At 41.2% G+C, this 26,536-nt stretch overlaps 5 protein-coding genes across 8 annotated transcripts; 3 read left to right on the forward strand and 2 right to left on the reverse strand.

Moving 5' to 3' along the window:
* The first annotated feature begins 222 nt into the window (after nt 1–222).
* dnajc9 (DnaJ (Hsp40) homolog, subfamily C, member 9) lies at nt 223–2,410 on the forward strand. The gene is made up of 5 exons (XM_079363096.1): nt 223–605; nt 1,239–1,379; nt 1,615–1,869; nt 1,958–2,044; nt 2,130–2,410. The coding sequence occupies exons 1-5, from the start codon at nt 432–434 to the stop codon at nt 2,238–2,240; spliced, it is 768 nt and encodes a 255-aa protein (XP_079219222.1). The 5' UTR covers nt 223–431; the 3' UTR covers nt 2,241–2,410.
* On the reverse strand, nt 2,266–12,109 carry fam149b1 (family with sequence similarity 149 member B1). Of its 2 annotated transcripts, XM_079363093.1 has the most exons (16): nt 11,597–12,109; nt 11,074–11,193; nt 10,492–10,636; nt 9,888–10,036; nt 9,599–9,742; nt 7,957–8,118; nt 7,678–7,847; nt 7,453–7,595; nt 6,897–6,965; nt 6,443–6,555; nt 5,957–6,181; nt 4,597–4,720; nt 4,330–4,455; nt 4,005–4,086; nt 3,444–3,581; nt 2,266–3,349 (listed from the first exon to the last, which is right to left on the reverse strand). In XM_079363093.1, the coding sequence occupies exons 1-16, from the start codon at nt 11,641–11,643 to the stop codon at nt 3,267–3,269; spliced, it is 2,040 nt and encodes a 679-aa protein (XP_079219219.1). In that variant the 5' UTR covers nt 11,644–12,109; the 3' UTR covers nt 2,266–3,266. The 2 variants fall into 2 exon arrangements, with proteins under 2 accessions (XP_079219219.1, XP_079219220.1); XM_079363094.1 differs by lacking the exon at nt 6,897–6,965 and having other exon boundaries at nt 11,597–12,108.
* Nucleotides 12,110–12,489: 380 nt separating this feature from the next.
* Nucleotides 12,490–18,354, forward strand: ecd (ecdysoneless homolog). Its single transcript, XM_079363095.1, has 14 exons — nt 12,490–12,593; nt 12,748–12,975; nt 13,067–13,184; nt 13,311–13,398; nt 14,209–14,387; nt 14,703–14,895; nt 15,122–15,250; nt 15,373–15,498; nt 15,620–15,705; nt 15,813–15,916; nt 16,408–16,669; nt 16,889–16,956; nt 17,051–17,244; nt 17,357–18,354. Exons 2-14 carry the CDS (start codon nt 12,771–12,773, stop codon nt 17,594–17,596), a joined length of 1,992 nt encoding a protein of 663 aa, XP_079219221.1. The 5' UTR covers nt 12,490–12,593; nt 12,748–12,770; the 3' UTR covers nt 17,597–18,354.
* A 266-nt stretch (nt 18,355–18,620) lies between these two features.
* On the reverse strand, nt 18,621–25,381 carry LOC306835668 (uncharacterized protein; the record flags this gene model as incomplete). The annotated part of the gene is made up of 5 exons (XM_079362333.1): nt 18,621–19,578; nt 19,666–19,966; nt 20,527–20,728; nt 20,990–21,050; nt 25,333–25,381. The coding sequence occupies 5 exons, from the start codon at nt 25,379–25,381 to the stop codon at nt 19,172–19,174; spliced, it is 1,020 nt and encodes a 339-aa protein (XP_079218459.1). The 3' UTR covers nt 18,621–19,171.
* On the forward strand, nt 22,291–26,466 carry LOC306836154 (serine/threonine/tyrosine-interacting-like protein 1). Of its 3 annotated transcripts, XM_079363103.1 has the most exons (6): nt 22,291–22,397; nt 23,776–23,858; nt 24,015–24,145; nt 24,246–24,417; nt 24,759–24,895; nt 25,004–26,466. In XM_079363103.1, the coding sequence occupies exons 2-6, from the start codon at nt 23,812–23,814 to the stop codon at nt 25,654–25,656; spliced, it is 1,140 nt and encodes a 379-aa protein (XP_079219229.1). In that variant the 5' UTR covers nt 22,291–22,397; nt 23,776–23,811; the 3' UTR covers nt 25,657–26,466. The 3 variants fall into 3 exon arrangements, with proteins under 3 accessions (XP_079219229.1, XP_079219228.1, XP_079219230.1); XM_079363102.1 differs by lacking the exon at nt 22,291–22,397 and having other exon boundaries at nt 22,765–23,858; XM_079363104.1 differs by lacking the exon at nt 22,291–22,397 and having other exon boundaries at nt 22,765–23,858; nt 24,288–24,417.
* The last annotated feature ends 70 nt before the right edge of the window (nt 26,467–26,536 follow it).

The raw sequence follows: 26,536 nt of genomic DNA on the forward strand, positions 1-26,536 counted from the left end.
GAAGAAGTCATTAGGATAAATGCTAATACAATACAATATAATAGATTTGACCTCGAAGATAAAATTATTAAAACGAACTGTTTAAAAAACATTACAGAAATATTTATGCTATAAAGTTGTGTATATATATATTGTGTATCATTAATTTCTTATAGTTAAATTTATGACAGTTACATTCTGAGGGCAATGAAAAGGGAACCAATGGGCGGGCGTTTAAGCCTGTTACGGAAGCACGTCACTGTACGTCAGGGTGTTTATGACAGACCAGCGCGCCAAATTGATAATACCAGCAAAGACAGCATCTTTGCTGTAACTTCTGCTTAATTAAATTACCTTAGAGCTAAACTTTAGCTATAAACGTGGTGTGCTCTCTTGAGAGAACATACTTTATATTCCTACGTCGTTTAACGTCAAACCAGAAGGCCAGGAGGATGGGTTTGCTCGAGCGTTGCCACGAGCTCTTCAAGACCCAAAACCTGTACGAGGTGCTGGGCATCAACAAAGAGGCAGCCGAGGCCGACATCCGGAGGAGCTACTACAAAGTGTCGCTCAAAGTTCATCCAGATCGAGCTCCGGAGGACCCGCTAGCAACAGAAAAATTTCAGGTTAGCTCTCCCCACTGTCAGTACAGTATGCACAAGCTAGCTTTAGTAGCAAGCTAACACAGCTAACTCCCTCTGTGTTTTCATCCCTTAAATACGCACGTTAGAGACACTGTCACCCAGAGGTCCTATTTCGATATGTATTTTTCTTTATTGGGTGTAGTGTTTTATCCGTGTCTCCAACAGCACTGCTATGAAGCTCGGTGTAGAACAGACTTGTTGTGTAGCAGGATTATTTCTTCTTGCTTTAATTTAAGTATGTTAAAGTTGTATCCAACGACAGTCCTTAACCTATAAATAAAATATGAGCAGTAAAATCACACATTCAGATCGTATAAAAAACATCATACGTTTTAGATATTGTCAGATCTCAATTAAATAATGATTCAGAGCTAAAAACCGAAACTGCTCTCTTCTGGCTCATGCAGTAAATAATACCTTTCGAAGTGTTTTAATCTTTCTAGATTTGCACTTAAAGAAGCACCTGTTTAAACGTAGTGTTGACCATAAGAAGCTTACTAAAGGTATGAAAGGTTTTAAAAGCTGTGAAAAAAACACGAATCATTAAGTCTAACATATGAACCTTTTCATGTAGTTAGAGCTTCAAATGAGCGTAAACTGGCCTCTCTCTTCCAGGTGTTGGGGAAGCTATATGCAGTGCTGAGCGATGCGGAGCAAAGAGCCGTGTATGATGAGCAGGGAGTGGTGGATGAAGAGTCTGACACCCTGAGTCAAGACCGATGCTGGGAAGACTACTGGAGACTGCTCTTTCCTAAGGTATTGGAGCACAGCAGGTGTTTCTGTTTTATTCAATGTAACAATAATGAGTCGCATACAATGATGTGACAAGTAGAGCGAGTCACTTCTATTCTAGTAATCGTAGTTAAGATTCTATATGCTGTAGATGTAGCCGACAACCGAAGTGAACCCAGAGATTAATTCAAGCACACTTTTATTCTTCTACATTTCTACGATCGACGTGAAACCCTTTTGAATTCCATCCTTCTCCTAGATCACGGTGCAGGACATCCTCGAGTTTGAAAAGAAATATAAGGGCTCGGATGAGGAGCGGCAGGATTTGATCCAGCTGTATGTGCAGCACCAGGGAGACATGGACGCCATCACGGCCTCGGCCCTGTGCTGCTCACAGGAGGACGAGCCTCGGATCTGCGGCATCATCCAGGCCGCCATCCAGAATGAAGAAGTCACGGCGTTCCCGGCGTTTACTCAGGAGAAAGAGAAGAAGAAGAGGGCTCGTAGAAAGAGGGTGAGAGAAGTGTGTTGCGTCGGTTCTATTCGTTTTGTATTTTCACCCCAGAGAAATTCTGTAACATCATTTTCAAATGTCTTTCCAGGCTGATAGAGAGCGACAAGAAGCAGAAGAAATGCAGAAAGAGATGGGGCTCGGGGATGAAGATGACAGTCTTGTGATGATGCTGAAGGTAATAAAATCAAGCACAGCATTTAAAGAGTTAACGCCGCTTGTCTTGATTGTTTTTCTCTCAACTCTTTTCTTTTCTTCCACAGCAAAAACAGCAGTCGAGAGAGAAGAATTTTAACAGTTTTCTGTCTGATCTTGAAGCTAAATACTCAAAAAAAGGAGAAAAATCCCAAAAGGGGAAGAGAGCTAAAAAGTGAAAAATAAAGAAACGGGGCTCATCAGTTCAGATGTTGAAGCTGTCTTCGGCTTTTATTGGGCCTGAGTAGCTTTTAATGTGGCACTAAAACCTTGAAATGTAAATGCATCTTTTATTTCTTGTGATTCATGTGGTTGTCTTGTTAAACACAAATAAATCTAATTTATGTACTGTTTGTATTGATTTTGTATTCTTTATTATAAAATACAATAAAAGAATGCATTGAAGCAAAGCTTTTGGTTTTTCAAGTGTCTGTCCCCCCTGTAACATGGCTGTCTGATAAATCACTCTCCCCTGATGTAACCTGTCACAACAACCCTGCAAAGCTTTTCTCAGGTCAAGATGGGTAAAAAAAAAAAAAAAAAAAAAAGCATGATTCAGAGATATTCTGTCAACACAAACCTTCTCTTGGATATGATTCTAATTGAATTTAAATGGAGAAACTGGCAAGCAAAAGTTGCAAGGTGGCATCTTTTTCTGTTCCTGTGTACAAGCATGCAGTAAGGCTATGGTACAGTTTTTTTATTTTTATTTATTTACACAGGGTGTGTGGATGTGTGACACCCTGTAAAAGATACAGTACGAAAACCCTCTGATTCAATGTCAGAGAGAGCAAAAGTGCTTCTTCATCTGTAGTTTCCCTGCCTGGATGGATGTGTTATTCCCTGCATAGGCATTTATCAGTACAACACACCACAGAGGATAATAAACAGTGCATTCATACTCAAATAAATATATATATATATACAGTATATATACAAATTCACTTACTTGTACCAACGTCCAGCCTTCAGCTCAGACTGTACATGATGATGGAGTAGTTACTGTTTTATGACTGTTATTTGTGTTTGGCAGCCAAATTAGCTGATTTCTGAAATACAAAAAAACTCCCTGTGACAAAAAAAAAGCAGCATGATATGAAAAAGATCTGCTACAAAAAGAGTTCAGAGGGCACAGATGCTGCAGAGTGTAGTACTTGTGCTTTATAAACGTGACTGGCTGATGGAGTCTGGAGATTGAAGTCAGACTACAAACCAGGTCTTTTCGCTCTGGATGAGATTCCTCCCCGGGAGTAAGAGCGAGGGGGGAGCGACCCGTGCACCAGTGGAGCTGTGGGATAAAAAATAAAATAAAAAATGTCCCCTTTCATTTATAGTTTATCTGAGAGTCTGCAGAGTTTGAACAGCCACTTTAATCTACTGACCTGGGACAGGCGCTTGTGGGTCTGGCTCCTCTTCATCTTTGATGGGCAAGTGCCCCAAAGGGTGATGGGAAAAGGAGTCCAGGAAAGATGAGCTGCTGATGCCAAGGCTGATGCCGGTCACACCAATTCCAAGAGCATCTGGTGGAGTGAAAAAAAAAAGTAAGTAAGTAATAAAACTCATCTACAGACGATGTTGGCCAAAGGAAATAAATAAACAGTGTAAGCTCAATGTAATGGAGAGATGTAAAAAATGTTAATCTCTTAAAACTAAAAGCTACAAAAGAATCATAAACCTTTAAATTAAGAAGCCAACTAATGGATACATAAATGACTGAGATAGTTTGATAGAGTAATAGATCATCAATCACTTTACCAGAAGGAATAAAGTACACAAATGAAGTGAACATTAACCGTTTTATTGTCTGACAGGAATACTATGAGTGAGTGATAACTCTGAATGTTAGGAGTTGTTTATGAAGCTACACTTGTGCTAACTAAGGACTGACTGCAGTTCATCACATTTTTACCTTCCTTTTTTTTTTTTAAATTGAACTTTCTTACCTGTACCCACGGACGCTCTCCCTGGCCGCCCCTGCCCGACGTTGTCCAACATAGTGAAGGAACGGCGGTATGGAGTGTCTGACTGGAAAAACAAGGTGTTTACATGTCCACTCTGTGATTCTCAAACCACTGTCAACAAAACTATCACTGCTCATGTACTACATTATGTCAGCATAATGCATTATGTTATCAAAGTCCTTTTGCTCAGCGTCTAAACCTGATAAACGGTTTTTTTTTCTCCTTCATAGAGAGCACGAGGTCACTGACCTGTCAGAGTACTGTATATAGTAGATGTATACATGTATGAGGGGGTGAAGCATCTTACCCTGTATGTATGCGTGGTGTTGGGGCGAGAAAAGGCTTCCAGCAGGTGGTGACGATCCTTTGGGATTGAAGTGCCAGCCTTGTCATTTATAGCACTGTGGGCGCGGCTGGAGGTGCCTTTCTGACGCTGGTTGGATTCGAATGTGGACAAACACAGACTCTGTTAAAATGGTTTAGACTGACTAAATGTATTCTGTGTTTACGCTAAGATGCAGTATTGAGAGACTCATTATGAGTGCAGCTGTGTTTCAGTGGTCTTCTACGCCACCTGTGCAGGTTTGGGCCGCTGCGCTGACTGAGACGACTCCGGGTCTCCAGCACTGATGGGGGGAAGGAGTGTGTTCCTCCTCATTGGAGACAGCGGGGACGTCAGGTGGTCACTGGCCGTTGTTCTGTGGAAACACACACACATACACACAAACACACAATAAGTGGACTGCTCATGTGCGCAATGTGAAGGAAGTGTGAAGCCGAGGTGTGAGGAAGAAATTAAAGTGAGATTTGTTTTTCTTCTAGTGAAGGCTCTGAAATGTTTTTTGACTCGGGAAGAAATAAAGATGACCTTTTTTATAGAATGCTAACTTATTTCTTCCTAAAAGAATAGTAGCTTTGTAATAGTCATTTAACACAATAGGTTTTTATTTGAGAAACATTTAAGTAAATTAGACTTATTTCCCACGTGAACTGTTTTTTTTTGTTGTTGCACAAAGACACATTATGTAAATGTACTTGGCAATAAAAAATATATATTCTCATTAGTTTTTTTTTGGAAAAAGATCATTGTTATAAAAAAAGGTAGTGGATTTTGTGCAGCTGCCTCCTTCAGTATGACTGACTGAGAAATGCTTTAAAGAATAGAATAAAGTGAGTTATACCTCTGGGCTCTTGGAATGTTGCACTTGGTAGGATAAGGGTTAAAGAATGTTGGTCCTCTTATAAATTATTTTATTTCGCCTGCAATAAAGCGTGTGATATTTGTGGATGAAAAAAAAAAAATAGAAATTCTCATTTTGCTGAAGCTTTGACGAGTCTGTCCCTCATACGGTACGTGTCTGTTTAAAATGATACTTGAGCCTCGAGGAAGTTAGCTTAGCGTACAAGTAACAATAAAGAAATGAATGAAAACTATACAAAACACTGCAGAGTGGAACAAACCATTAGTACTTTAACGAGCAGGTATGACTGTTTCTAAACCCGGGGAGGTTACTTCCTAAAGTTGAATCTAAAAGTGATGAAAAAAAAAGAAGTAGAAGTGATTAAAACCAGACTTCTTCAAACGCCTCGTTCCCCTCCTCTCGACTCTCACACTGAGAACACTGTAACCAATGAATTTTAGAGAGGACTAGCGATCTACATAAAAGGCACACTTTTCACCGTTACCCCTTCAGTTCAAGTTCATGAGGAGTTCACCTATGAAGTCAGTCTCATACATGACACATCTGTCAGACTTCTGCTGCACACAGCCATGAGGCATAAGCTGAAAGGAGTTTTTTTTTTTCTTCTTTTTTTTCAAAGTTATCTAACGATGCTTCGAGGAAAATAGAGAGATTGCAGAGAAAATAGGAATTAAAAGTAAGGATTTGTGTTTGGGTGGAAGTGGCAGGGATTTCTGTAATGCTAAAACTCACAGACGTGTCCCGCGGATGACCTCATCCATGGATCCCGCTGCGATGGACTGGCTGGTACTTGGAACCAGTGGCTGGAGGTTTCTGGGATGAGGGTTTCTGCGTTGGGCGGACAGTGCCAGGCGGGATAACGAGGAAGTGCTCTGCTCCAGGGTTCTGCGAGGACGAGGTTTGCCGGAGGGGACCACGCTGGAGCCTGGTCTGTTGGACGCTCGTTCCTCTGGCTCCCTGTGTAGAGAAAGAGAGTGGAGGGCACAATGGATGAATGATGCATTTCCACCTGCTGCCAAATGTGGCCCTGCCGAGTACAGACAAAAATGTGGCAAGAATGAGGCAATGTAAAATGTGTTCAAAACCAAGACGACGAGACATCTGTGCCACTTTTTGTCCCATTCAACGATTAAATCCAAAAAGAATGCACAAATGTGTAAGTGGATGAGATTTTACTTTTTTGCCCATTTTGTGCCTGAATTTAAATTATGCCCATACTGGTTTCTGTCCAGCATTCCCAGGTTCCTCTGCTGCAGGGGGATGCTGTGGATCACAATGAGGTCATTGAAGTTGTGCTGGGTCGTTGCTGCTCCTACCTGGACCCGTCCAGCCTATTCATCAGGATGGGGGGGGGGGGCAAGAAGGGGAAAAGAGATGACAGAGGCTTGATAAGTTAACTCCATTCTTTAAATACAGCTGATGGTCATTCATGCCATTCATCATGCAATCAAGAGGCCCCCACATCAGCTAAGCCCCGAGCTACAAATAAGATAAACACTTTAAATTAAACAAACAAAAAAACAGAGCATTCCAACATTCTTGAAAAAAAATTACAGTTCTTAAAAGAAAAAAAAAAAGAAAAGAAAATCATAATGCTTCCATGTTAATCCACAGGCACGAGCACATCTATTCTAGAAATGCCGTTAAGGCTCTAAGTGTGGGAGTTACATACACTGGGAGGCCTTTTCTGCTTTTTGGATTTCCGTCTGGACTTGTGCTTCGAGCCCCTTGTCTTTGTGTTCTTTAAGGGGGGGAACCAGAAGTATGAGGTGGGACAAAAAGAAAAAGAGGTGAAGAGGAAGAAGGAGAAAGATTGAAGAAAAACACGGTAAATGTTGAGGTGAAGAAAACAACGGCGGAGGTTGGAGAGGGAAGGAAGGAAGGAAGGAAGGAAGGAAGGAAAGAAAACAGTAATAAACGTTAATGAGCGTGAAGCATCGGAAGACCGGAAGAGCAAAAGGCAGAAGAGGTGAAAAAGATGACAATCAGATGAGAAACAGGTCGTGGGGGTGCTTCATAAATGTGACTTTTCTCTGGGCGAAAATTATTCAGCAAAATAAAGCTCACCTTCAATTATATTTGACTCCATAAACAGGTTTAAAATCACAATACATGAACCTAGAACACATTCTGCATCAGTCACCACTGCTCCTGCTTAGATTAAACCCTGTTTTTGTTTTTTTAAATGTAATGATTATGTGCTCCCAAGTCCCACTCAAACCACTGACCTGAAAGTGCAGGCCAGGCGTGAGGGGGGCCACCCTGCTCTGACCCGGTTTGGGCGGCATCGTAGGCAGGATCGACAGCAGCATGAAGGGATTCTGGGAGTCTTGCTGCACTGGGCTCAAGTTCCCAGATATCTTGTCATCATCTGGAAAAATCAAACAGAAATCCTCTAATCGACATTCGATCAAATATATTATGGATGCCAAAATGAATAAAGTGATCTCTACTTGAGGTGCAGTATTCCCAGTGGCGTTGAACCAGCTCTTTCATCAAGCCAACCAGATGCTGCCACACGTCATCAAACAGCAGGTCCAAAATGGCTTGACGGCGACAGCGGTACGGCGAGACAGGCGGCAGACAGTGATACCTCCGGCCATCCTGTTCCCACTCATCCTCCCTGTAGAAGAAAGATAGAGTAATCATTTTGATGTAACTCAGCTCAGGTTAAGCTTTACCTCCGAGGATTAGAACTAAAACTGTGTATCCGAGGAGAAGCAGAAACTCACAAATCCCTGCTATCAAAAGCCAGGTACTCCTCCATCTGACCCTCCACTTCAATCACGCTTGGCTTGTCATCGCAGCTGGAGCCAGCCGAGGTATCAGGAGGCTCATCCAGCTCTGCTGAGAGGGGCCTCGTGAGTGTCGCTCTCCTGCCCTGCACATGCAGCCTACACCCCGAGACAAGGCCATGCAGAGTTACATGTAGGCACCTTTAAGCCACAGCAGCTAACACTCGAATCTTGGTTAAAACAACACATTTTGATCATTGCATGACACGAACAATATGACACGGAAATGTTCCTCAAAATCAATGTGTCGGATCTGGGTCTGTGAGTGCCGACCCCTTTGGATTTATCAGTGTTTTTTTTTTTTTTTTTTTTGTTATATAGCCTCCACATATCATCCGGCTTCTTCGTGACTAGTAGCAGCAGTTCTCTCTCTCTCTCTCTCTCTCTCTCTCTCTCTCTCTGTCTGTCTGTCTCTTCACGCCTCAGTGCTGCATAAAGCCTGTGCCGCATAGAACTGTAGCTTCTTAACTATTTTTAGGATTATATTGATGGCCTGTCTGTGTTTTCTTTCCTCCGAGTCTGACATAACTAAATAAGCAGATTAGAGACAGTTTGTGTGCATGTTTGGTGCATCATTTGGTGGGAGGGGCTTAGCAGAGTGATGTAAGGTACTGTAGAAGAGGTAAAGATAGATGATTATCCCCTGAATGATTATATTGCTTTCTGCCCCTTTAATACACACAATTAAATGGCTGTATAAATTGAGAATGACTTCGACACGTGCTACTGTCCATTCTCTGGTTTACCTTTAAAAGTGGCAGTCTGAAACTCGGTGTCACAAGAATGTGGTCCTCAAGCCAAAGCATCTGGGTCACAAAACCACAGACTCCCCTATAATTAATGCAACAACCGCCGTCATATGACGAGCCGGCCAACAGACTTTCAGAAGGAGAAAATATTTTTTGAAAAAAAATAATAATAATGAAATAAATCTTTAAATAATAAAAAACACATAAGGGAACATTTGCAAGTCACACAAAGTGAATTCAATTCAAATGAGAGGTTTCCCAGTAAACACTGGCATATCTCATTAATCGCCAGTTACCTCAATAATCCGTTTCAGGGATTTTTAAGCAAAAACATCAAAAACTTAAAATGATACCAACTTCTTTAATTCAAGATCTAAGAAGCTTTAACTGTCTTCTATGAACGTGAATGAAGAGGGTTTTTTTTTACTACTGATTGACCAAAACATTTATTATTAATATGTCACTTTTGGCTGTGGGAAACGCGATGAGCATTTTTATAGTTTCTGTTATTTTACAGACGGACTGGTTGAGCTATTAATGAGCAGATATGAAATAATAAGCAGTTAAACTGACTGTGATAATAAGATCCTTCTCAATGATGGGTTTGCTCTGACTGGTTGACGTACAGATGTTTTATTATACAGAAGGATGTGACTGCTACAAAATGCAATCTGCCTTTATATCCCATTAAAGTGGAATTTCACCCAAACTAGTTTTTGGACTTCGACCTATTATACCGCACTATATCTGCTTTAAAAGGTTAAAGGAGATGAATCTCACATCTTACCGATGAATTTGTCATGTTGTAAATCAGTGCAGTTAAGACTTACTCTGTGCCTCCCTTATCTTTCTCCTGGGACTTTGCACTGTTCTCTTTGCCTGCTGACGGGCTGCTGGCAGAGCTGCTTACTCCTGAAGTCGCATACCACTGGAAGCCCTCATCACTGGGAGACACCAGCTGAGTCCCCAGTATCCTGAGAGACAAGCAACGCAATGCGATGTTTTCATCTACAAATGTAACGCCGTCTCTGTCAGAGGTGCAGCCACAATCCGTATTAATCTTTGATCCCACTTCTGCCCTGCAGTAAAAGCTTGGAATGAAACGTTGCAGAACAATACCTGAGGTGAGGGAAACGTGTAGCCCACTGCTGACATTCATCCTGCAGCCCCTGGAGTATCCCTCCTCCGCTGCCTCTCCCTTCATACAGCTCTTTGTCGATCTCCTCAAACATTTGCTGCACCTGCCGTGACGCTGCTTTGTCAAACTCCTGTGAGACACGAAAAAAAACCCAGAAAGATGAAGAAACACGAGGAGGAAATATAAAATCTACTGACTGCTTTTAACTTGGTTCTTCCGTTACTGGCATGACAATATTTTTTTTTTTCTCACCTCAAGCTTCAACATGCATAATAATTATCTCCTACAGCCTATATGGATAGATGCGTTTGTGGTCTGCGGGGGCAGAAAAGAAGCAAGCTAGTCTGTCTAACTGTGTATTTGTATTTTTTTCTGTTGCAGAAGTGGGGAACCAAACTTGAACTAGCGGATAGGTACAAGTTTTATTAGACCAGGTGAGACTAGAACAACTAGGACATTGTGGAACTATACCAATTATCCAAAGGGATCAGATCTTTTATGTATAAGGAAGCTTGAGGAAAATAACAATGCTGTCTGTGGTTTAATTGCTTTATATTAAGATGGTTTTCTCAGATGTAGACTTACATCATAGCCCCAGGAGAAAACGGAGCTCCTTTCTGTGGAGATGCCCGTGCCTGTGGAGCTGTGGATACCTGACCAGGACTGGCTGGAATCTACTGAGATCACGGTGGGACAGTTGGAGTGACCAGAAGCAGCAGACGTGTCCAAGCTACATAAAAAGAAGTGAGAAGGAAGATGTCAGGTTTATGCACATTGCTTGAAAACCCTCTATGAGCTGTTGCTGACATTATCATAGGCAAGGTTTCAAAGTGGAAAATAAAGGGCAAATGTCAAAGTAATTCTATATTCCAAAAGCCTGCTTCATTATGTATTCTTTTAACGGCACATCTGAAGGAGGCAATGTGATATCAATTAATCCACTGCTTCTTGGTGTCTCCTTTCACATGGCGAGAGCTCTGACAATCAACCATCCACTCAAGATGGTGTAACATTACAAATCACACGGGCATGTGGAGCACGTTTCTGTACTAGATACTAGTAGTTTGATTTTTTTTTTTGTGTGGCTTTTTTAAGCATATTTGCTTTCTTCCTGACACGACAAGCCATAACTTCCTGTGTAAAAAAAAAAAAGCAGTAACCCGTTACCTGTTGTGATCAGAGACAGCTTCCTGGAGGTCATGGAGGTAGCGCTGAGGGGTTAGATTATCATCATCTGCCTCCCCCGGGAGAGGGTGGTGGTCCAGGCTGCTTCGGGACAACCCACGACTGCATGAAAACCAATACAGATTAAGAGCAGCGTTTGACAAGCTGTGGGCGATCTTCTGAAGTGGTTTAGTTTAGACAATAGTGAAACACTGTCTCTAAACTCTATAAAAGATAAAAATATGAACGTTTTGTCATATTATCTTGTTTTTCTTGATCATATTTCTCTTAAAATAAAACAATTCATTCTGCTGCTGACTTAATGTATGGCATGACAACATAAACACAGTTAACAATCTTCATTCAAATATGGTTTCTTAACATTTGCACAGTAGTATATCTACTTAAGCCAGACGACAGATGGACAGTCTGGATCAATACAAATATTAGTTTACACTGTCATTTGATAATGGTCGTCATATTTCCCCCAGGGCAGAACAACAGCTTTCAGTTTTTGAGTACTCACATCTCAAGTTTGTGCGATACAGGTCTTCTGTTGTATCGTGAAATCATCTCCCCTGTCTCCGTTTTATAGTCCCAAGTCCCCGTCTCTCATTCTAGCCTCCAAGTCCTGGACCCGCTGGGAACAGTTCAGAGGCAGGGCTGACATTTCCTCCAGTTCAAAGATGAACAAAAAAACCCCCCAAAAAACAACAACCTTTGTGTAACAGCCTGGTGGTTACTGAGCATTGACTCTGACTGTTGCAGCTGATGTTAGGACACTGGTCAGCTTGTTACATTAACGGAGAGATGAAAAAAAAATCCATAAAAGGCACGAACAGCCTAGCATATTTCCCTCCCCCACTGTTGGTTTGAAACTACTACACTGAAATTAGCATCTTATGTGCTCAAAATAGTGCATTTTAATATTAATCTTTAAAAAAGAATGACATACAACGTTAGTTCAGCTAGCTAACGTCAACTCAGGGGGTTTTCTATGCTAATGCTAGCACCAACAACAATAACACGGCTGTCATGGATACGCAGGTTTGCGTTTTAACCTTAACCCCGTGGTCTCATGGGAAATAGATTTCGGGTTGCCAAAAAGAAACAGAGATAGAATTGCTTTAATGACTACATGTCGCATCAGCCATTGCAACAACGAGATTGCGTTCCAGAAATGTGTCCGCCGTTCGTTGCGCGATGCCAGAAAGCTTTATAACAATAATAATTATTATTATTCGCCTCGTCTTTCTTTGTTGCTAGTTTATACCTTCATTTGACATGTGAATGATGGTATATTATTGTTTATTCTTATTTCTCGAGCAGATAATATTACTCGATAACTAATGTAGGAACTACTGTGCGCTACACCATGAGCATGGTCGAGAGGAATTCACAGTAGGACCTAAATAGTGACAGAGACAGCGAGGGAGAAACGTTTGGACAAGTGATTGAAATATGGTCTTAGGATAACTACAGTACTACACTTAAACAACGTGTTTTGGTTGAATTAATACAAGGTGAGTTTGTCTGACTCTTTTAAGACATTATCTTCAGTGTATTAATCGTATTAATTGTTAATTGGTGAATTTTGAAGTCATGCTTCCCTCCTACATTCTGACGGCTTTTCAGATCAATGTTTGATGTATCACTTTAGCCCATGTCTGTTTTCAGATCTTATTTCAATACCTGCTACCATGGACGTCCTTCAGAGGAGAGTGATCCTGGAGGACATGGTTCAGTATAAACTCTTCTTGATCAAAGCAGCTGGTTCAACTTCACAGCAGACTGAGGAGCGTCTCACTCATTTAGTGGAAGAGATTTTGGCAAAGGTTGCTCCCCTCTTGATGCAATACATCTGGCATCATCATCCTTTCAACCTCAAGTATTTTCCCGAGAAAGGTATATTGATCTCAACATCCGAGTGATGCAATACACGTGTACAGTTTGGCTGTACTTAAAAAAACACACATGTGATCTGTTATATTCACAGGAGATGTTCCTGCTCATATTGGAGGTAGTACTCAGTTTGCAGACAACGTGGAGGACGAGTGGTTCATTGTTTACCTGCTGCAGCGAATCACCGAGGCCTTTCCACACCTTGCAGCCAGGTGAGACAAACTGAATGTAAATTCAGAAATGATTACATTGCGGTGTTAAAATGCAAACATGTGAATGAGCTAGTTTGCGATGTGCATACTCTGTTTCTGACCTCCACTTCATGTTTGTGTGTGAAGCATTGAGGACAATGATGGGGAGTTTCTTCTGATTGAAGCAGCAGATTATCTTCCCAAGTGGCTGAATCCTGAAACCAGTGAAAACAGAGTGAGTTAACTAAGACTGCAGATGTGATGTTAGTCTTAAAAATAAAAGATATGTCGATATGTTTGTTTGCATTTGATTGGTTTAGCCCCTTAAATACCTGTTGCTATCTAATTTACCGCCGACCTTATTCCTGATTTGTACCATGAAGGGCAAACTGGAATCCTCCTTCAAAATCATTAATTAGTTTCAATTATTAAATTACCTTGGTTGACATGTTGAAGGACTTTTTAACTTGTGTCCAAACCCTGTGACACTACATACAGATGACAGATTCTGCTCTGTTATGATCTCCTGTTTTATGGCTTCGTTCTATGCCTCTGCTAGTTAAAGCAGCACAACGTAGGAATTCGATTTGGCGCACTTTGAAGGCCCCGAGTGCAGCTGTGCTGTGGTAAAACACACACTTCTGTTCAGCCTCTTCATCACAGTCCCACCAGACTTCTTTTCCTAGTTACTCTCTCCCGCGTTCAACATACATGGTGCCAGAAGTGTGTTACTGGGTTGATCTGCGAACACGGGAAAGACGCTTTTGTCCCTGTTAAAAGGGATACATTTTAAAACCTACGTATTGTTGCTTTGATGTTCATGGAATAAAACAATGGATGGTGGGAAGGATTTTTTTTCAGTATGATTTTAATTTTTTTGTTTACATTCGTGCAAAGTTATCACACGCCAGGCTGTCGGAACAAAACCTTCTGGTATCGCACCTTGTCAATATATACTGTATCTCTTCTTTCTGTCATTTTCTGTATTTACCGTCTTTATTGCCTTCATTGCTTCACTCATTAGTTGTGTTTTTTTCCCCCCCAGGTCTTCCTCTATAGGGGAGAGCTACATATTCTGCCCTGTCCCTCCAAATCCTGTCCTGTGGGGGTTTCCAAAGATGTGGTACCAAGCGTGGCACAAGCGTTAGCGCTGCTCTCCGACCACGCGCAGGCCTGCCGAGCAAACCCCAAGATATGTTCAGCCCTGAGAAAGCGACTCGAAGGGTGAGGAGCATTCAGCAGTGTCTAAGAACCTACTTTTCACAAAGGATATGCTGACCATTTTTACACCATCAGTGTATGTTGCCCTTGAAGATCATATTGATAATATTCATATCTAGAGAGGAGAAAAACCAGATGTGACACCTGAAGTTTAAAGATGCACTTTTTGTTTCATGTATTTTCTTCACTGCACAACTTGTAACTTGCTCTAGCATAGATCTTGTATATAAAAGGATACAGACAATATCTGTCTGCTTACAACAGATGCACTGTGTATAAATCAAAATTGTACTCTGTTATTCTTTTCGGTCCCCTCAGGTATCCAGAAAAGGTTCAGACCTCCCTCCATCGTGCTCACTGCTTCCTACCTGCAGGCGTTGCAGCAGTTCTAGCAGAGCGTCCAGACCTGGTTGCTCCTGCAGTTTCAGCGTTTTACCTGCGGGACCCGATCGATCTGCAGGCGTGTCGAAGCTTCAGGACCTTTCCACCTGATACACGAGTCCTAACCTCGGTAAACACGCGTCACAAGTCATATTAGTAGCATGTTGATCTTTTTTAATAGGTATCGTTAATTTGACCTGATGCCTCTTATATTCACTTTTTCGTGCACATGACTGTCATCACTGTTTTTTTTAACTTCCTTTTTGTTTGTTTTTTTTCATTAGTATGTTCAAGCTTCTTTGTAGTTGTTTTTTTTTTTCACGCAGACGTGTATCTGTCTTTGATATGTCTTCCAGGTGACATTCACACGCTGCCTGTACGCTCAGCTGCAGCAGCAACAGTTCAGCCCGGACCGGAGAAGCGGCTTCACCCTCCCTCCTCGCTCTCATCCGCAGTACAAAGCTCATGAGCTCGGCATGAAACTGGTAAGACTCTTAATTCTAACTGATAGTCATGCTTTTGTTTAGCATTTTAAGGTTGATGGTGGCCTTTCAATTTTTGTGTTTGATTTTAAAGTCTGTGTCGTGTGTGTGTGTCCTGCCCTCAGGCTCATGGATTTGAGATCCTGTGCTCAAAGTGCAGACTTCCATCTTCGGAGCCTGATGCCCCCGTCAGTTGTAACCCTCAGTGGAAGAGCTTCATGAACAGTCTGAAAAAGAACGGCTACTTCCGGGTTAGTCCCACTTTTTGTTGTTGTTGTTGAGGAACGGAGAAAAAGTTCGACTTCCAAACCAGCAATATTATTTTAGACCTGGAGCTTGTTAAACCTCGGCTCCTCTTATCTTCAAATGCAGGGAGAACTGGAGGGTTCAGCCACTTACAGAGAACTGACAAAGTCTGCAGAAAACTTCTTCAAACAGAGCGTCACCTCCAAATCAAGGTGAGGGCTGTACATGCATCTGTGTTATCATTATGTATTTACCTGCCTTTGAAATTCAAGAGCGCCCGCCCGAACATGCCTAATGTATATTGTAAACGCTTCCTCAGTGCGTCATCCCCAGGGGAGGAGGTTCTCCAGCTGCTGCACAGCTGCACTCCATCCAACTTGGAGGAGCTGAGGAAACAAGAGTCAGAGCTCCCCCCAGAGGACAGTGAGTGAACATCTTTTGACTTTCACAATTTGCTATATTGAAGAGCATTTGTGAAAGCAAATGGCCAATTTATCATTTAAAGGGCAGATGTTGTCAACCTCACTTTGTTTCAGTTGCTTTTGAGTCTCGTGTAAAATATCAATAAAAAGTAAGAAACCTTTACTGCTCCAAAGTTTACCAGAAATGTTTGATGTACTTAGTTAATGTTTTGTGTAAAGGGGAGGGTTGACGTTTCAAAAAGTGGTGTAGATAGTAATGATGGTCTTTTAAGTTTTCACTGTTTTACTTATTATACTGAGAGGCTTTTATGACATTGCTAGAAAGTCAAAGATTGCAAAAAAAAAAAGTCTTTACCTCCTGGGATTTTCCTCTTGCTGCCAATTTCTTCCCCTTTCTGTCCCTTTGCATCCTGCATTCTGTACCTTCTCTCTCCCTTTTTTTTTTCTTGACCATTCACCATAATTAGTCCTTTTTTTTTCGTCCATCTCCAGGTGATAGCTGGATGGACATCACAGCACAGGACTTGGAGCGCATGTTGCAGGAGAGGAGTGGGGGGGGAGCCGGTGACTGCAGCCAAAAGTCCAGCTCCACCAAGCAAAGGCAGCATGCTGGGGCGGCAGAGGAGACGAGGAAGGAGACAGAGGACAGCAGGGAGGAGGATGAGGAGGCAGGTTACAGCCTGGTAGCAGTCAGTCAGGGTATGAAGAAGTTCCTAAACGCCATGTCATCGTACGAGGGAGCTGAACTGCCCTGGTGAGACTCGGATCAAATAAGAATCGTATCATAATTGTACATTTGAGTTCCTCTGCGTATTTTTGTGGTGATGGTGGCAAGTAATTAAAATAAAAACAGCCACACTTATAGTACGTTTGTGTACAGTAAATCTTTATAAGGTAAAATAAATAAAAATAGGATATAGAGCTTCAACTTGATGCTAAACTTGTGTTTCCAACTGTTTTCTGTGTATTGTAGGAGCAGTTCAACTCAGCCTTTTAGCTTTGACCCCGACTCCATGACCAGTGCACTTGAAAACCTTCTAGGTACGTAGCTGGTGTGAAAGATGTGGAACAGGAAAAGTAACTTTCTACATCTCCCTGTGTACTGAATCTGTTCTTTTTCTTATACTTTTTACAGGAAGCAGAGACGAAGAGCTCGATTCAGATGATTTAGATGATGATGAAGATGATGATGATGAGGAGGAGGAGGAGGGCTTATCTGGTCATGCAGAGACTAACGGGACAGAAGCTCTGGATGGTCTCAGGAGTTACATGGACCAAATGGACCATGAGCTGATGGGCACAAACATAGGACAAAGCTTCAATGTGACGGTAAAATCTTTGCATGTTGCTCCTTCAGCTCCAGCCTTAAGATATTTTCGAATAGATTTGTTTTAAAGACTCGTAACATGTCTTCATTCAGTTTAATCTCTTTTTTCTGCAGAATCACAATAAGGCAGGTTTTGACAACGGCTCCCCACATCCCTCCGCCAAAAAAGACAATTCACAGACACAAGACAGGGTCGAAGACACGGACGAGGAGATTCAGCCCCTTGACGTCGATCTCAATCTGGTAACCAACCTGCTGGAGTCCCTCAGCTGCCAGGCCGGACTGGCCGGGCCGGCTTCTAACCTGCTGCAGAGCCTGGGACTACATCTACCACCGAACTCAGACCCCTCATAAAGCACAGCAGGTCGACTCTTCATTAATAAGGCAGTGGTTTCAGAATTTCTGCTGACACTCCCGTTGGATTCTTTAGATGTCTTGTAGCGCTTTTTATTCAGAAAAAAAAAATTGTGTTGTGTGCTTTCAGTTTTTTTTCACAAAAAATGTCATCTGCACTGTAGAGCTTAATTTCTTTGCAATGAAGAAAAACATCATAAATATTAGTATACATTTTTTGTCAGATATATTAAATAAATAAACAAACACAATTAACACACCAATAATAAAAATAAACTATTTAAAAGACTATTTCAGAATACGCACAACAGACGCACAACATCAATGCATTTCATACACAACTTAACCTTTACTTTAAGGATGACTTTATAGCAGCATTAAAAAAGTCATTTATCAACAAGTATTCTGTGAATATTGATGATTTATGGAGGTGTTTTCATCACTCAATTTCTTTTTTTTTTTTTTTCCTTTTTTTTTTTTCATATTCTTTAAACCTCAAAACTCAGTCTGTGACTGCCTTGAATAACTTTGTAAAAAAAAAAAAAAAAAACCTTCAGAGCTTTTAGTCCCAGTTTAACCACGCTGCAGAAACAAACCCTACACATCAGTTTCCATGTTTGAAGAAATCCCAGTGCCACACTCAACAAGCAGTAATGTCAGGGAAGTTTTAACACAGATTGCTTTGTGTATAGTTGACTGCACTTTGATTCAGTTGTTTGAAAAAGAATAAATATTTTTGGAATAAAGTCTTCATTCAGTGTAATTGTAGTTTATTTAATGCATCCAGAAATGTTGCTTTTTTTTCACCAACTTTCAATAGTTTGACACAGTTTTAACAATATGTGTTGGAGCATGTAAAGAAGTCAAATGGTTACCTCTATTTTTTATTAAATTATACGTGCACACAGTAGAGCGATAACAAAACCGTTTGACATTCTTAACTGAAGGTGTCACTTTGCTTCAGGTGATAATTCTATCAGTGCGGTTAACCTCCTTGATGTTGCGATCCCCTCTCATCGAGTCATTCAAGGGCAACTTTGTGAGGGGAAAAAACAACCCAACAACCCCTGGTTAAAAATTCTCTCAGTTAACCATCTGAGCTTGAATATGCTTTAACCCTGTTAAGTAAAAGTGATAAAGTGGACTGTTGTTTACAGCGAGGTCAACAAAACCCCCCATCACCAGAGGGAGAGTGACTCTGATCTCCTAGTGACGTATTCAAGTATTAAAACCACAGTACTCTTTTGATCTCTCTTACAAGAAAGAATCAAGCATTTAAACATGTTCAAAAAATAGCAATAGTACATCATGATCATCCAAATACACATGGAAAAAAAAAAACGTCCGACATTTAGAGCTTAGAATAAATTGTTGATGTGTGATGTGTTTTTATAGGTAAAAATACGGCATATAACTTAGACTGATGACACTCTGAGGTGAAAAGCCTAAGCAGCACATGTCATGTGAGCAAAAAGTTCAGTCTTCGTTTCCCACAGAATTAAATAAATTAAACTGATGAATGGTGTGGAAACAGTACAAAGAAGTCACCACTTTTCACAGCCCGCAAGAGGGAAACTACAAAAGATGCAGGTAAGGCTGCAGCACCTGCCTCGCTGAGTGGAGCAGTGCAGCAGCGAGTGGTGAGACGCGCATAGCCGATACACCGACCAGGAAGTTCAGCGCCAAACCCAACAGGAGAAGAGCGAGCAGGTATCCGTGAAAGAGCAAACTGTGCCAGCTGCTTTTACTCAACACATGCCAGGGATTGTCAGGATGCAGCACCCACAGGAGGCCCAGTAGCCAGCACTGGTTCACCAGTTGGGTGTAGTAAATGTCAAAAATGGAGGCTTGGACATCAGGAGGGAGGCGTCGTTCATTTTCGGATACTTTAGCCAGCCACGTGAGAGACAGACTGTGAAGGAGCAAAGCCAGAGGTGCGAACATGTACTCCAAAGGCGTAACAGCTGTGAGACCCTGGGAGGCTGCAGAGGAAAAGACAGGTTGGATTATTTTTTTTGGTTCTGAAAAGAACCATCAATTTCTCCTTTAAATAACACGCTGCTTTTCACCTGTGATCACAAAGGATGTCGCACACAGGAGGCAACTCAGAAGAGAGAAGTGGAGAGGTGGAGAAGGGGTCAGCTTCAGGCAGAAACTTAAGCCCACAGTTACAACGGGCAGCAGAGGCAAAGTGACGGGAAAGAGGCCGGCATACGGGCTGCTAACTTTAGCCCACGTAACCAGCACGGCTTGAATGCTGCCACAGATGGAGGGAACCAAAACGCTCTCTCCCAGAGACCTGGAGTAACACTTCAGAGGTACCAGACGCACAATGTGGAGGAGGTTTAAGACTAAAAGAGAGACCAGAACCTGGAAAAGACGAAACATTTCAAAAATGGTTATTTATTTTTCAAAGCTGCATGAGCAAGAAAGACACAAATTGTGAATTCAGCGTCTTCTGTACAGTAACCAGCAGCCAACACGTCATTGTATTGGTATTGACTTAACTGCAGCAATGATTAACAAAAGTTGAACTCATCTTTTCTTTTGAAAGATATGTCAATGTTTTACACAATGTTATTATAAGTAATGTATTAGCATTTTTTTCTTCCTTTTTTCATGATGTAAATACAATATGTGTGAGTTGTTAACAACCAAAATTAAAGTTGAAAACATTGTTGTCAAGGTGTACTTTTTGCTGAGATATCATAAATGCACCAGTAATTGCAGGTAAATTACACACTTGCTATCAGAGGAAACACACAGTACTTTGAACCTTAACAGCAGGTGAGCCACTTGTATGTGTACTCCATTCCAGAACTGATAAAAGATGTTGATTCATCACAAATCTCCAGCTTTAAATGAATAATTCAGCTTCAAGTGTGAATCATCCACAGAAAGAAACAAAGCCAGCCATCAGAGGAACCAACCTGTGCAAAGCAGAGAGCCACTGCATACGGGTAGTGATACTGAGGGAAGAAGATGCTGGCCACAAAATTTGCTAGTTTGTCAGCCAGGCCATATATCACCACGACCACGAGGCAGAGGACAGGAACCAGCGGCTTCAGTGCATGATAAGATGAGAGACTTTTTGTTGCTGTTTTGCACCATCCCTTATTCCACCTCCCTGAACTGTACACCAGATCAGACAAGAGTCATGCTTTAAAAATGGCATGTCACATGGTTTAAAACCTAAACTTCATTTTCATAAAGCTCGCAAACTGATGTGTTACTTTGTTTAGCTGACAGACGAGCTCTTAGAAAGGACTATTTCAATACCTGCTGTAATATCTGATGTACATGCAAATTAAGTTTAGCTACTTAGAAACCATTTTTAACATCAGTCCTGTGAAACAATTTAAAATAAATGATGATTTGACCCAGCAGGTTTACCTTAAAGGCATGTTGTCATTCTGTGCAAATGTGGCAGCTGGGAGTCTGAGGGAACTGTTCTCTGAAGTAAAGAGGGAAAAAGCATGATTAAAACATCATAAAGTAGGAGTACAAACAATATAGTCTCCAAAGCATGACACAGATTAGCATCTGTTAACTCTTAACAATAATATCATATGATGATTACTTTTCTTTAGTTTTCTCAAAAAATATCATACAAGCTTTTGTCTAGCAGTGGCAATGATAAGACTCTGACACAATAAATGCAAGTGATTTTTAAAAAATATATATTTTGCCAATGTATTCCATTTAAAGGGTGAGTAAATTAGTCACATAATATTGTCCAAAAGCTTTCCATTTACATTTAATGTCAATAGGGGCCAAATTGTAGGCGACTAGGGTAGTTGAATCAACTTTGCAGGACACAAATGCCATAATATTTTTGCACCTCCACTTTTCAAAAAGCGTTTCCATTCGTTGTCCTACGATTATTATTATAAAATAATAATGAACTACGCCATAGATTGCCGGTTTCCTTTCATGTTTTAATTGGCTTGTGTTTGATGGTTTCTGTCCCTCTGTTACTAATGTTCACGTTAAGGTTCGTGGTCTTTCTAACATAAAAGTCAGAACGTATAGTAAAGCCTGCACCTTTTCAGTTCTCTTCTATTAGTCCAGTCAAAACCTTGAAAAAGTGCTCGATAAACTAGGCCTACTCACCATTTGATATTCGTCATACAGTCATAGTTTATTTCCACACTAATAATCCGTGTATTAATATTTGTAAAGTCGGTAGTGACCGTCGTGATGAGCGCGTGCCTGCCATTGAATGAGCCGCTCTCTACTGCGGACACTCGCCTCGTGCGCTTCCTCTCTGCGTCCACATGGACTTTGCTCCTGGTCTGTTTGTTGCACCATCATTAAAAGGAGCAGTCTACTATGCCCGTTGTTTAAGGTCTATCAGTGCAAATGATATATTTGGTGTCCAAACGGTATCTGTTTGCTGACACATTTTATGACACATAATGAAGGATGGAGGTGAGCGCAGACTTGAAAGAGGAATTTGACCTGTGTTACCGATCACTTGTCTTTGTTATGTGGGACTAAAGACTGTCTGTTTAGTCCAAGCTTTGACACCTGTTTGTGACATTCCTGACACTTCTTCATAAGTTGTATATTACCAGCCCCGCATTTGTCTGCACGTAAGCCCTAATGGAATCAACCACATAGTCCACATATCTGCATGAGGGAGGTTCTGCCTATAAGTAAACAGACACAGAGAGGGTGAAGGTTCTCTCACAAAAGAACCAGGGATATGCACGAAGGCCTCTGATTGGTCCAACATCAAAAGAAGGCGTCCTGTCACAGCTCATTTAAACTGCTACGGTGAACCTGCAATAAGAGGAAGGTAAATGATTATGTGTGCACACAAAGCATGTAAACACACTAATATGTAATAGCCTATATTTACACTAATATATTTACACTGGTATGGAGAATCAGTGTACATGGGCTGTAAAATGTGTGTATGTATTCCTTTTCAACTTTTTAGAAAGTCTTAATTAAACACACTTACCCAGGAAGACAACAGGGGGCAGTAATAACCTGTTTAGTTGAACAAATAAATGGTATGAAGAAAATCAAAAAACACAGCTGACAAGCTAATTCAAGGAGTTGGTTTCTTGTAAATAACTTTGAACTACAATTGAATTCGTTTGAAATGTATTATAGTTTGACTGATTTGTTTATATTTTTGGCCTCTGTACAAGTTAGTAGATTGTTGCCTGTAACATCCAACAATCTACTTTGCATTTACAGCACCTAAACTTCCCCCCTCCAATTTTACTACATTTTATTTCCTGACTCTCCATTTATGACAGTCTTCTTCCTCTGTAACTTGTCATTTTGTTGTGATGATGCAGGTCTGTTTTGATACATTTGTGATACATTTTATCTGCATGGTGGAAAAAAAAAAAGTTTTTAATTGGGCTTTTTGTTTATGAACTGTTGGGTTTTTGTCCCCTTTGGGTGTGTTTGCCTGCATTGGGCTGCTTTCTTTTTTGAACCATGTCTAACTCAAAATCCTCTTCAACTTTTTGTCAAATCCTCTAGTTAATTACACAGTCTGCTAGCAAGTATCCCTCATGCCTGCCAGAAAGGCCTTTACTTCAGCTTGGAGCCAGTCTGCTATTGTCCAGCCTGAAACCGTACATGCTTGCAACCTGCCTGGACTTGATTCATTAAGGCTAATTTAGATGAGCCTGCAGCCTTCCTGTCTTAAGCAAACACTATATCTTCTTGTCTTGTCCTGCATGCCCTTCGCTGGCTCACACTGACTACATATTTTTTCCCTGAACTGTTTCAATAACAGGCAGTGACAAGGTTACCTGATGATGTAAAGAGTGAGAGAGTATCTCAATCCTCAAGTTTTTGCTGTCTTAATAGAACCTTTATCTATGGATGGTTTTTACTTGTCTTTGCCAACAAAATTTAATTTACAATGCAATTGTTGGAGTTCAATTGGTTGAAGTGGGACTCCTATCCTGGTCTCTCCTTCGTCACCTGTCAGAGCCAGCTACCATGCGGCCCTCTAGAGCACTTAACTGTTATTGTGTTTCCAAGACCACCAGCTAAATTAAGGGCAGGGTAAAGCACGGTTTGAGCCACAATCGCAGCTTTGCAAACAAGTACTGCTTTGAGGGTTTTGTCAGATGTTTTTTTCACCTTTTTACCTGTATTGGGAGAATATTCGTCATTGATTTCAACATGTTCTCGTCTCTGTGAAGCATTTTCTTTGAATGAAGGACTGATGGGAACAGCAGATGCATCTGCAAAATTACTTCAACGAGATGGGCGTAGTTCTGTCCAGGTAAAGAGTTCTGCTGCTTTTTTGTTTTACTTGTAAAAGTCAAAAACAGTGCACCGAGGGTTAATCATTTGTTTGGAGTTACGTTTCCTATAATGTTGCTGCATCTCTGTCTTGACATTGCAATCCTCTGCGTTTGTGTCACTGTTTTCGTGCCAGAGTGAACAACAGCTGTAGAGCGGCCTCCAGAGAACCTGTCAACACATCCCAAACAGCGAGCAGCATCTGTGACAGAGAGGTCAATACAACTAACGGTGACCATTCTTCCATCGAACCGATCCAGAACAAAGGTAAAGAGTATATTTTTACTACTCTCTCTGGCTTACAAAATCATTGAAAACACAACGACACACTCACTGCAATCTTTGTATTTCCTCCACCTACAAGCAGTATGTGAGAAAGAAGAGTTGCAGCTGATACCTTCTCTTCCAGAGTCAGCCTGCATAGAGCGAGGGTATATCACTCCACAGCAAGCGTACAACCTGCTGAACGCAGAGGACGGTCAACCTGCCTTATATGATCCATATTATATGCTAGTCCTGGACTGTCGCAGCCCAGAAAGGTGGGTTACCCCACGGTGCTCTTTAGATGCATACGCTATGTCGAAAAGAGTCTAAACACAATATTCAATATTGGACACATTGAGGCAACACATTCAAATGTAACCAATCAAAAGCACAATCTGGACTTCGGCTGTGACATATCTCAACATCAGTTTTTGGGACATTTGACCACTTCAAAAGATTGGCTTGTGATCTTCATTTTAGTCCAGAAATGAAAAGATTAAAAAAAAACAACAACTTGATCATACAATAGATTACTGTTAAAACAACCAGGAACACTAATTAATGAGCATGTGTTTATATAGGTGTGTGCATTGTATTATTCCAATTTATGTTTTAGGTACAAGGATAGCCACATGGTAACAGCAAGGGCTGCTGTGACGGTGATCCACCCTGAGCTGGGCTGTCTAATTAGCTGTGTAGAGTTGCAGAAGTACTCTATAATACTGCTGTACGCAGAGGAAGGATGCAGCCCAGGTCAGCAATCGACTTTCAATCTGCTAAGCAGCCAGGTCCTAGCTTGCTATCAAGCTATCATTTTGTCTAGTTATATATAGTTATTTCTATGTCTTTCCTTGGTTTTAGTTGGCAGTACGAAGGCTAAGGTCGACTCCCCAGACCTTCATCGATGTTTCTTCCAGCTCAGTGGTTTAGGAATGGACCCTGTCATACTGCTGGGGGGATTCTCTGCCTTCTATACCTTCTACCCTTTCCTCTGCACACCACATATGGTCCTGCTTGAATCTGAGCGCCACACTCTAACCATCTATCCCTCGGAGATCCTGGAAGGATCCCTCTACCAGGGATCTGCCTCCCAGGCCTCTGACTACCGCATCATCAAGAATCTACACATCACTCATGTGGTCAATGCAACTGCAAACAGCCCAGACGCTTTCCCCAACATTGTAAGCTACCTGAGGCTGCGTCTGAGTGATGATGCACAGCAGGACCTGGTGAAGGCATTACCACTTGCGTCCAGTTTCATAAACAAAGCGCTTCGAGCTGAGCCTGCCGGTCGTGTTTTGGTCCACTGTAGTATGGGCAGGAGTCGCAGCTCAGCATTAACACTTGCCTTCCTCATGGAGCATCGCTGCTGGTCGTTGCTTCATGCCCTGCGCTGGTTGAAGGAGAGGAGGGCATGCACAGCGCCCAACATTAACTTCCTCCAACAGCTGCTGTCTTATGAGGAGCTTCTGTTTGGGAGCAGACTCAGCTCATTGGATGAAATCCGACGATGACTTTTCCTGCATGTTCACATTGAAAATGTAAAATATATTTTTTACAGTTTACTTTCAAAAATATGTAAAGTAAACTAAGACTGTACAGTTGACGTTTTTTAAACACTTAAATATTGGATTTTCCACACAAGTTTGACATTACAAGTGTTTCTCTATGCCTCGAAAAACAATATAAATATTAGATAATTATAGATATTTTTGATGATATTCTAGAGAAAATTATACATAAATGAATGTGTGTATGTACTAGTTTTACATTTCACATTAAAAGGATCCTGCTCTCAATGTTATTCGATGAGGTGATATGTTCATATGCTGAGTCATGCCATTTGTTCAACAAGTTAAGAATTGCTGAAACTGAATGGAGGCTTGCAATAAGACATACAGAGCGTCTATGTTTATATATGTAGGGCTTGCTATTGGGATCATTCTTTACATGTGTTGTGCCTGCCAGCTGAACCTATATTACAGTGACTTAATTGTACATCTTTCACACATACACATTCAAAAACACTTAGGCCTAGCTCCACCCAGTTGAACTCAGAAGCACACAGAAGGAATTCCCTCCCTCCAGTTGCAGTTTTTTGGTGGGAGGAGGGAAGTTTCTGGAATGTGGCAGAAATACGAAGAGGAATCTGCAGGTGAAAAGGAAAGAAATTAGACTGTATGGCCAAGTTAAGAACAAATAAAAACACCTTAAAAAATGTTGTAATTATTGCACATTATTGTTTAAACATTTTTTTGTGTCAATGATTACAAGCTATTGAAATTAAAAGGGATTCTATTCAGTATTGGAGCGTAGAGGAATTTTTTTTTTAAAAAAGCACAGTTGACTTTAGCATACTGTAACTCCAGGGTAGGGTAAATTATCACGTCCAAC

Source organism: Symphodus melops, assembly GCF_947650265.1.
Source record: "Symphodus melops genome assembly, chromosome: 15".
Lineage (NCBI taxonomy): Eukaryota > Metazoa > Chordata > Actinopteri > Labriformes > Labridae > Symphodus > Symphodus melops.

What these genes read in the sequence shown, in the direction of transcription:
- LOC306836154 (XM_079363103.1), top strand. Translation starts at nt 23,812, where the DNA reads ATGCATCTGCAAAATTACTTCAACGAGATGGGCGTAGTTCTGTCCAG. An exon ending in CGAACCGATCCAGAACAAAG is followed by an intron (nt 24,146 to 24,245) that starts GTAAAGAGTATA and finishes ACCTACAAGCAG; the next exon opens with TATGTGAGAAAGAAGAGTTG. An exon ending in GACTGTCGCAGCCCAGAAAG is followed by an intron (nt 24,418 to 24,758) that starts GTGGGTTACCCC and finishes TTTATGTTTTAG; the next exon opens with GTACAAGGATAGCCACATGG.
- dnajc9 (XM_079363096.1), top strand. Translation starts at nt 432, where the DNA reads ATGGGTTTGCTCGAGCGTTGCCACGAGCTCTTCAAGACCCAAAACCTG. An exon ending in TAGCAACAGAAAAATTTCAG is followed by an intron (nt 606 to 1,238) that starts GTTAGCTCTCCC and finishes TCTCTCTTCCAG; the next exon opens with GTGTTGGGGAAGCTATATGC. An exon ending in GGAGACTGCTCTTTCCTAAG is followed by an intron (nt 1,380 to 1,614) that starts GTATTGGAGCAC and finishes TCCTTCTCCTAG; the next exon opens with ATCACGGTGCAGGACATCCT.
- ecd (XM_079363095.1), top strand. Translation starts at nt 12,771, where the DNA reads ATGGACGTCCTTCAGAGGAGAGTGATCCTGGAGGACATGGTTCAGTAT. An exon ending in CAAGTATTTTCCCGAGAAAG is followed by an intron (nt 12,976 to 13,066) that starts GTATATTGATCT and finishes TTATATTCACAG; the next exon opens with GAGATGTTCCTGCTCATATT. An exon ending in GACAAAGCTTCAATGTGACG is followed by an intron (nt 17,245 to 17,356) that starts GTAAAATCTTTG and finishes TTTTTTCTGCAG; the next exon opens with AATCACAATAAGGCAGGTTT.
- fam149b1 (XM_079363093.1), bottom strand. Translation starts at nt 11,643, where the DNA reads ATGATTTCACGATACAACAGAAGACCTGTATCGCACAAACTTGAGAT. An exon ending in CTGGGAATACTGCACCTCAA is followed by an intron (nt 7,596 to 7,677) that starts GTAGAGATCACT and finishes TGATTTTTCCAG; the next exon opens with ATGATGACAAGATATCTGGG. An exon ending in AGCGGCCCAAACCTGCACAG is followed by an intron (nt 4,456 to 4,596) that starts GTGGCGTAGAAG and finishes GAATCCAACCAG; the next exon opens with CGTCAGAAAGGCACCTCCAG.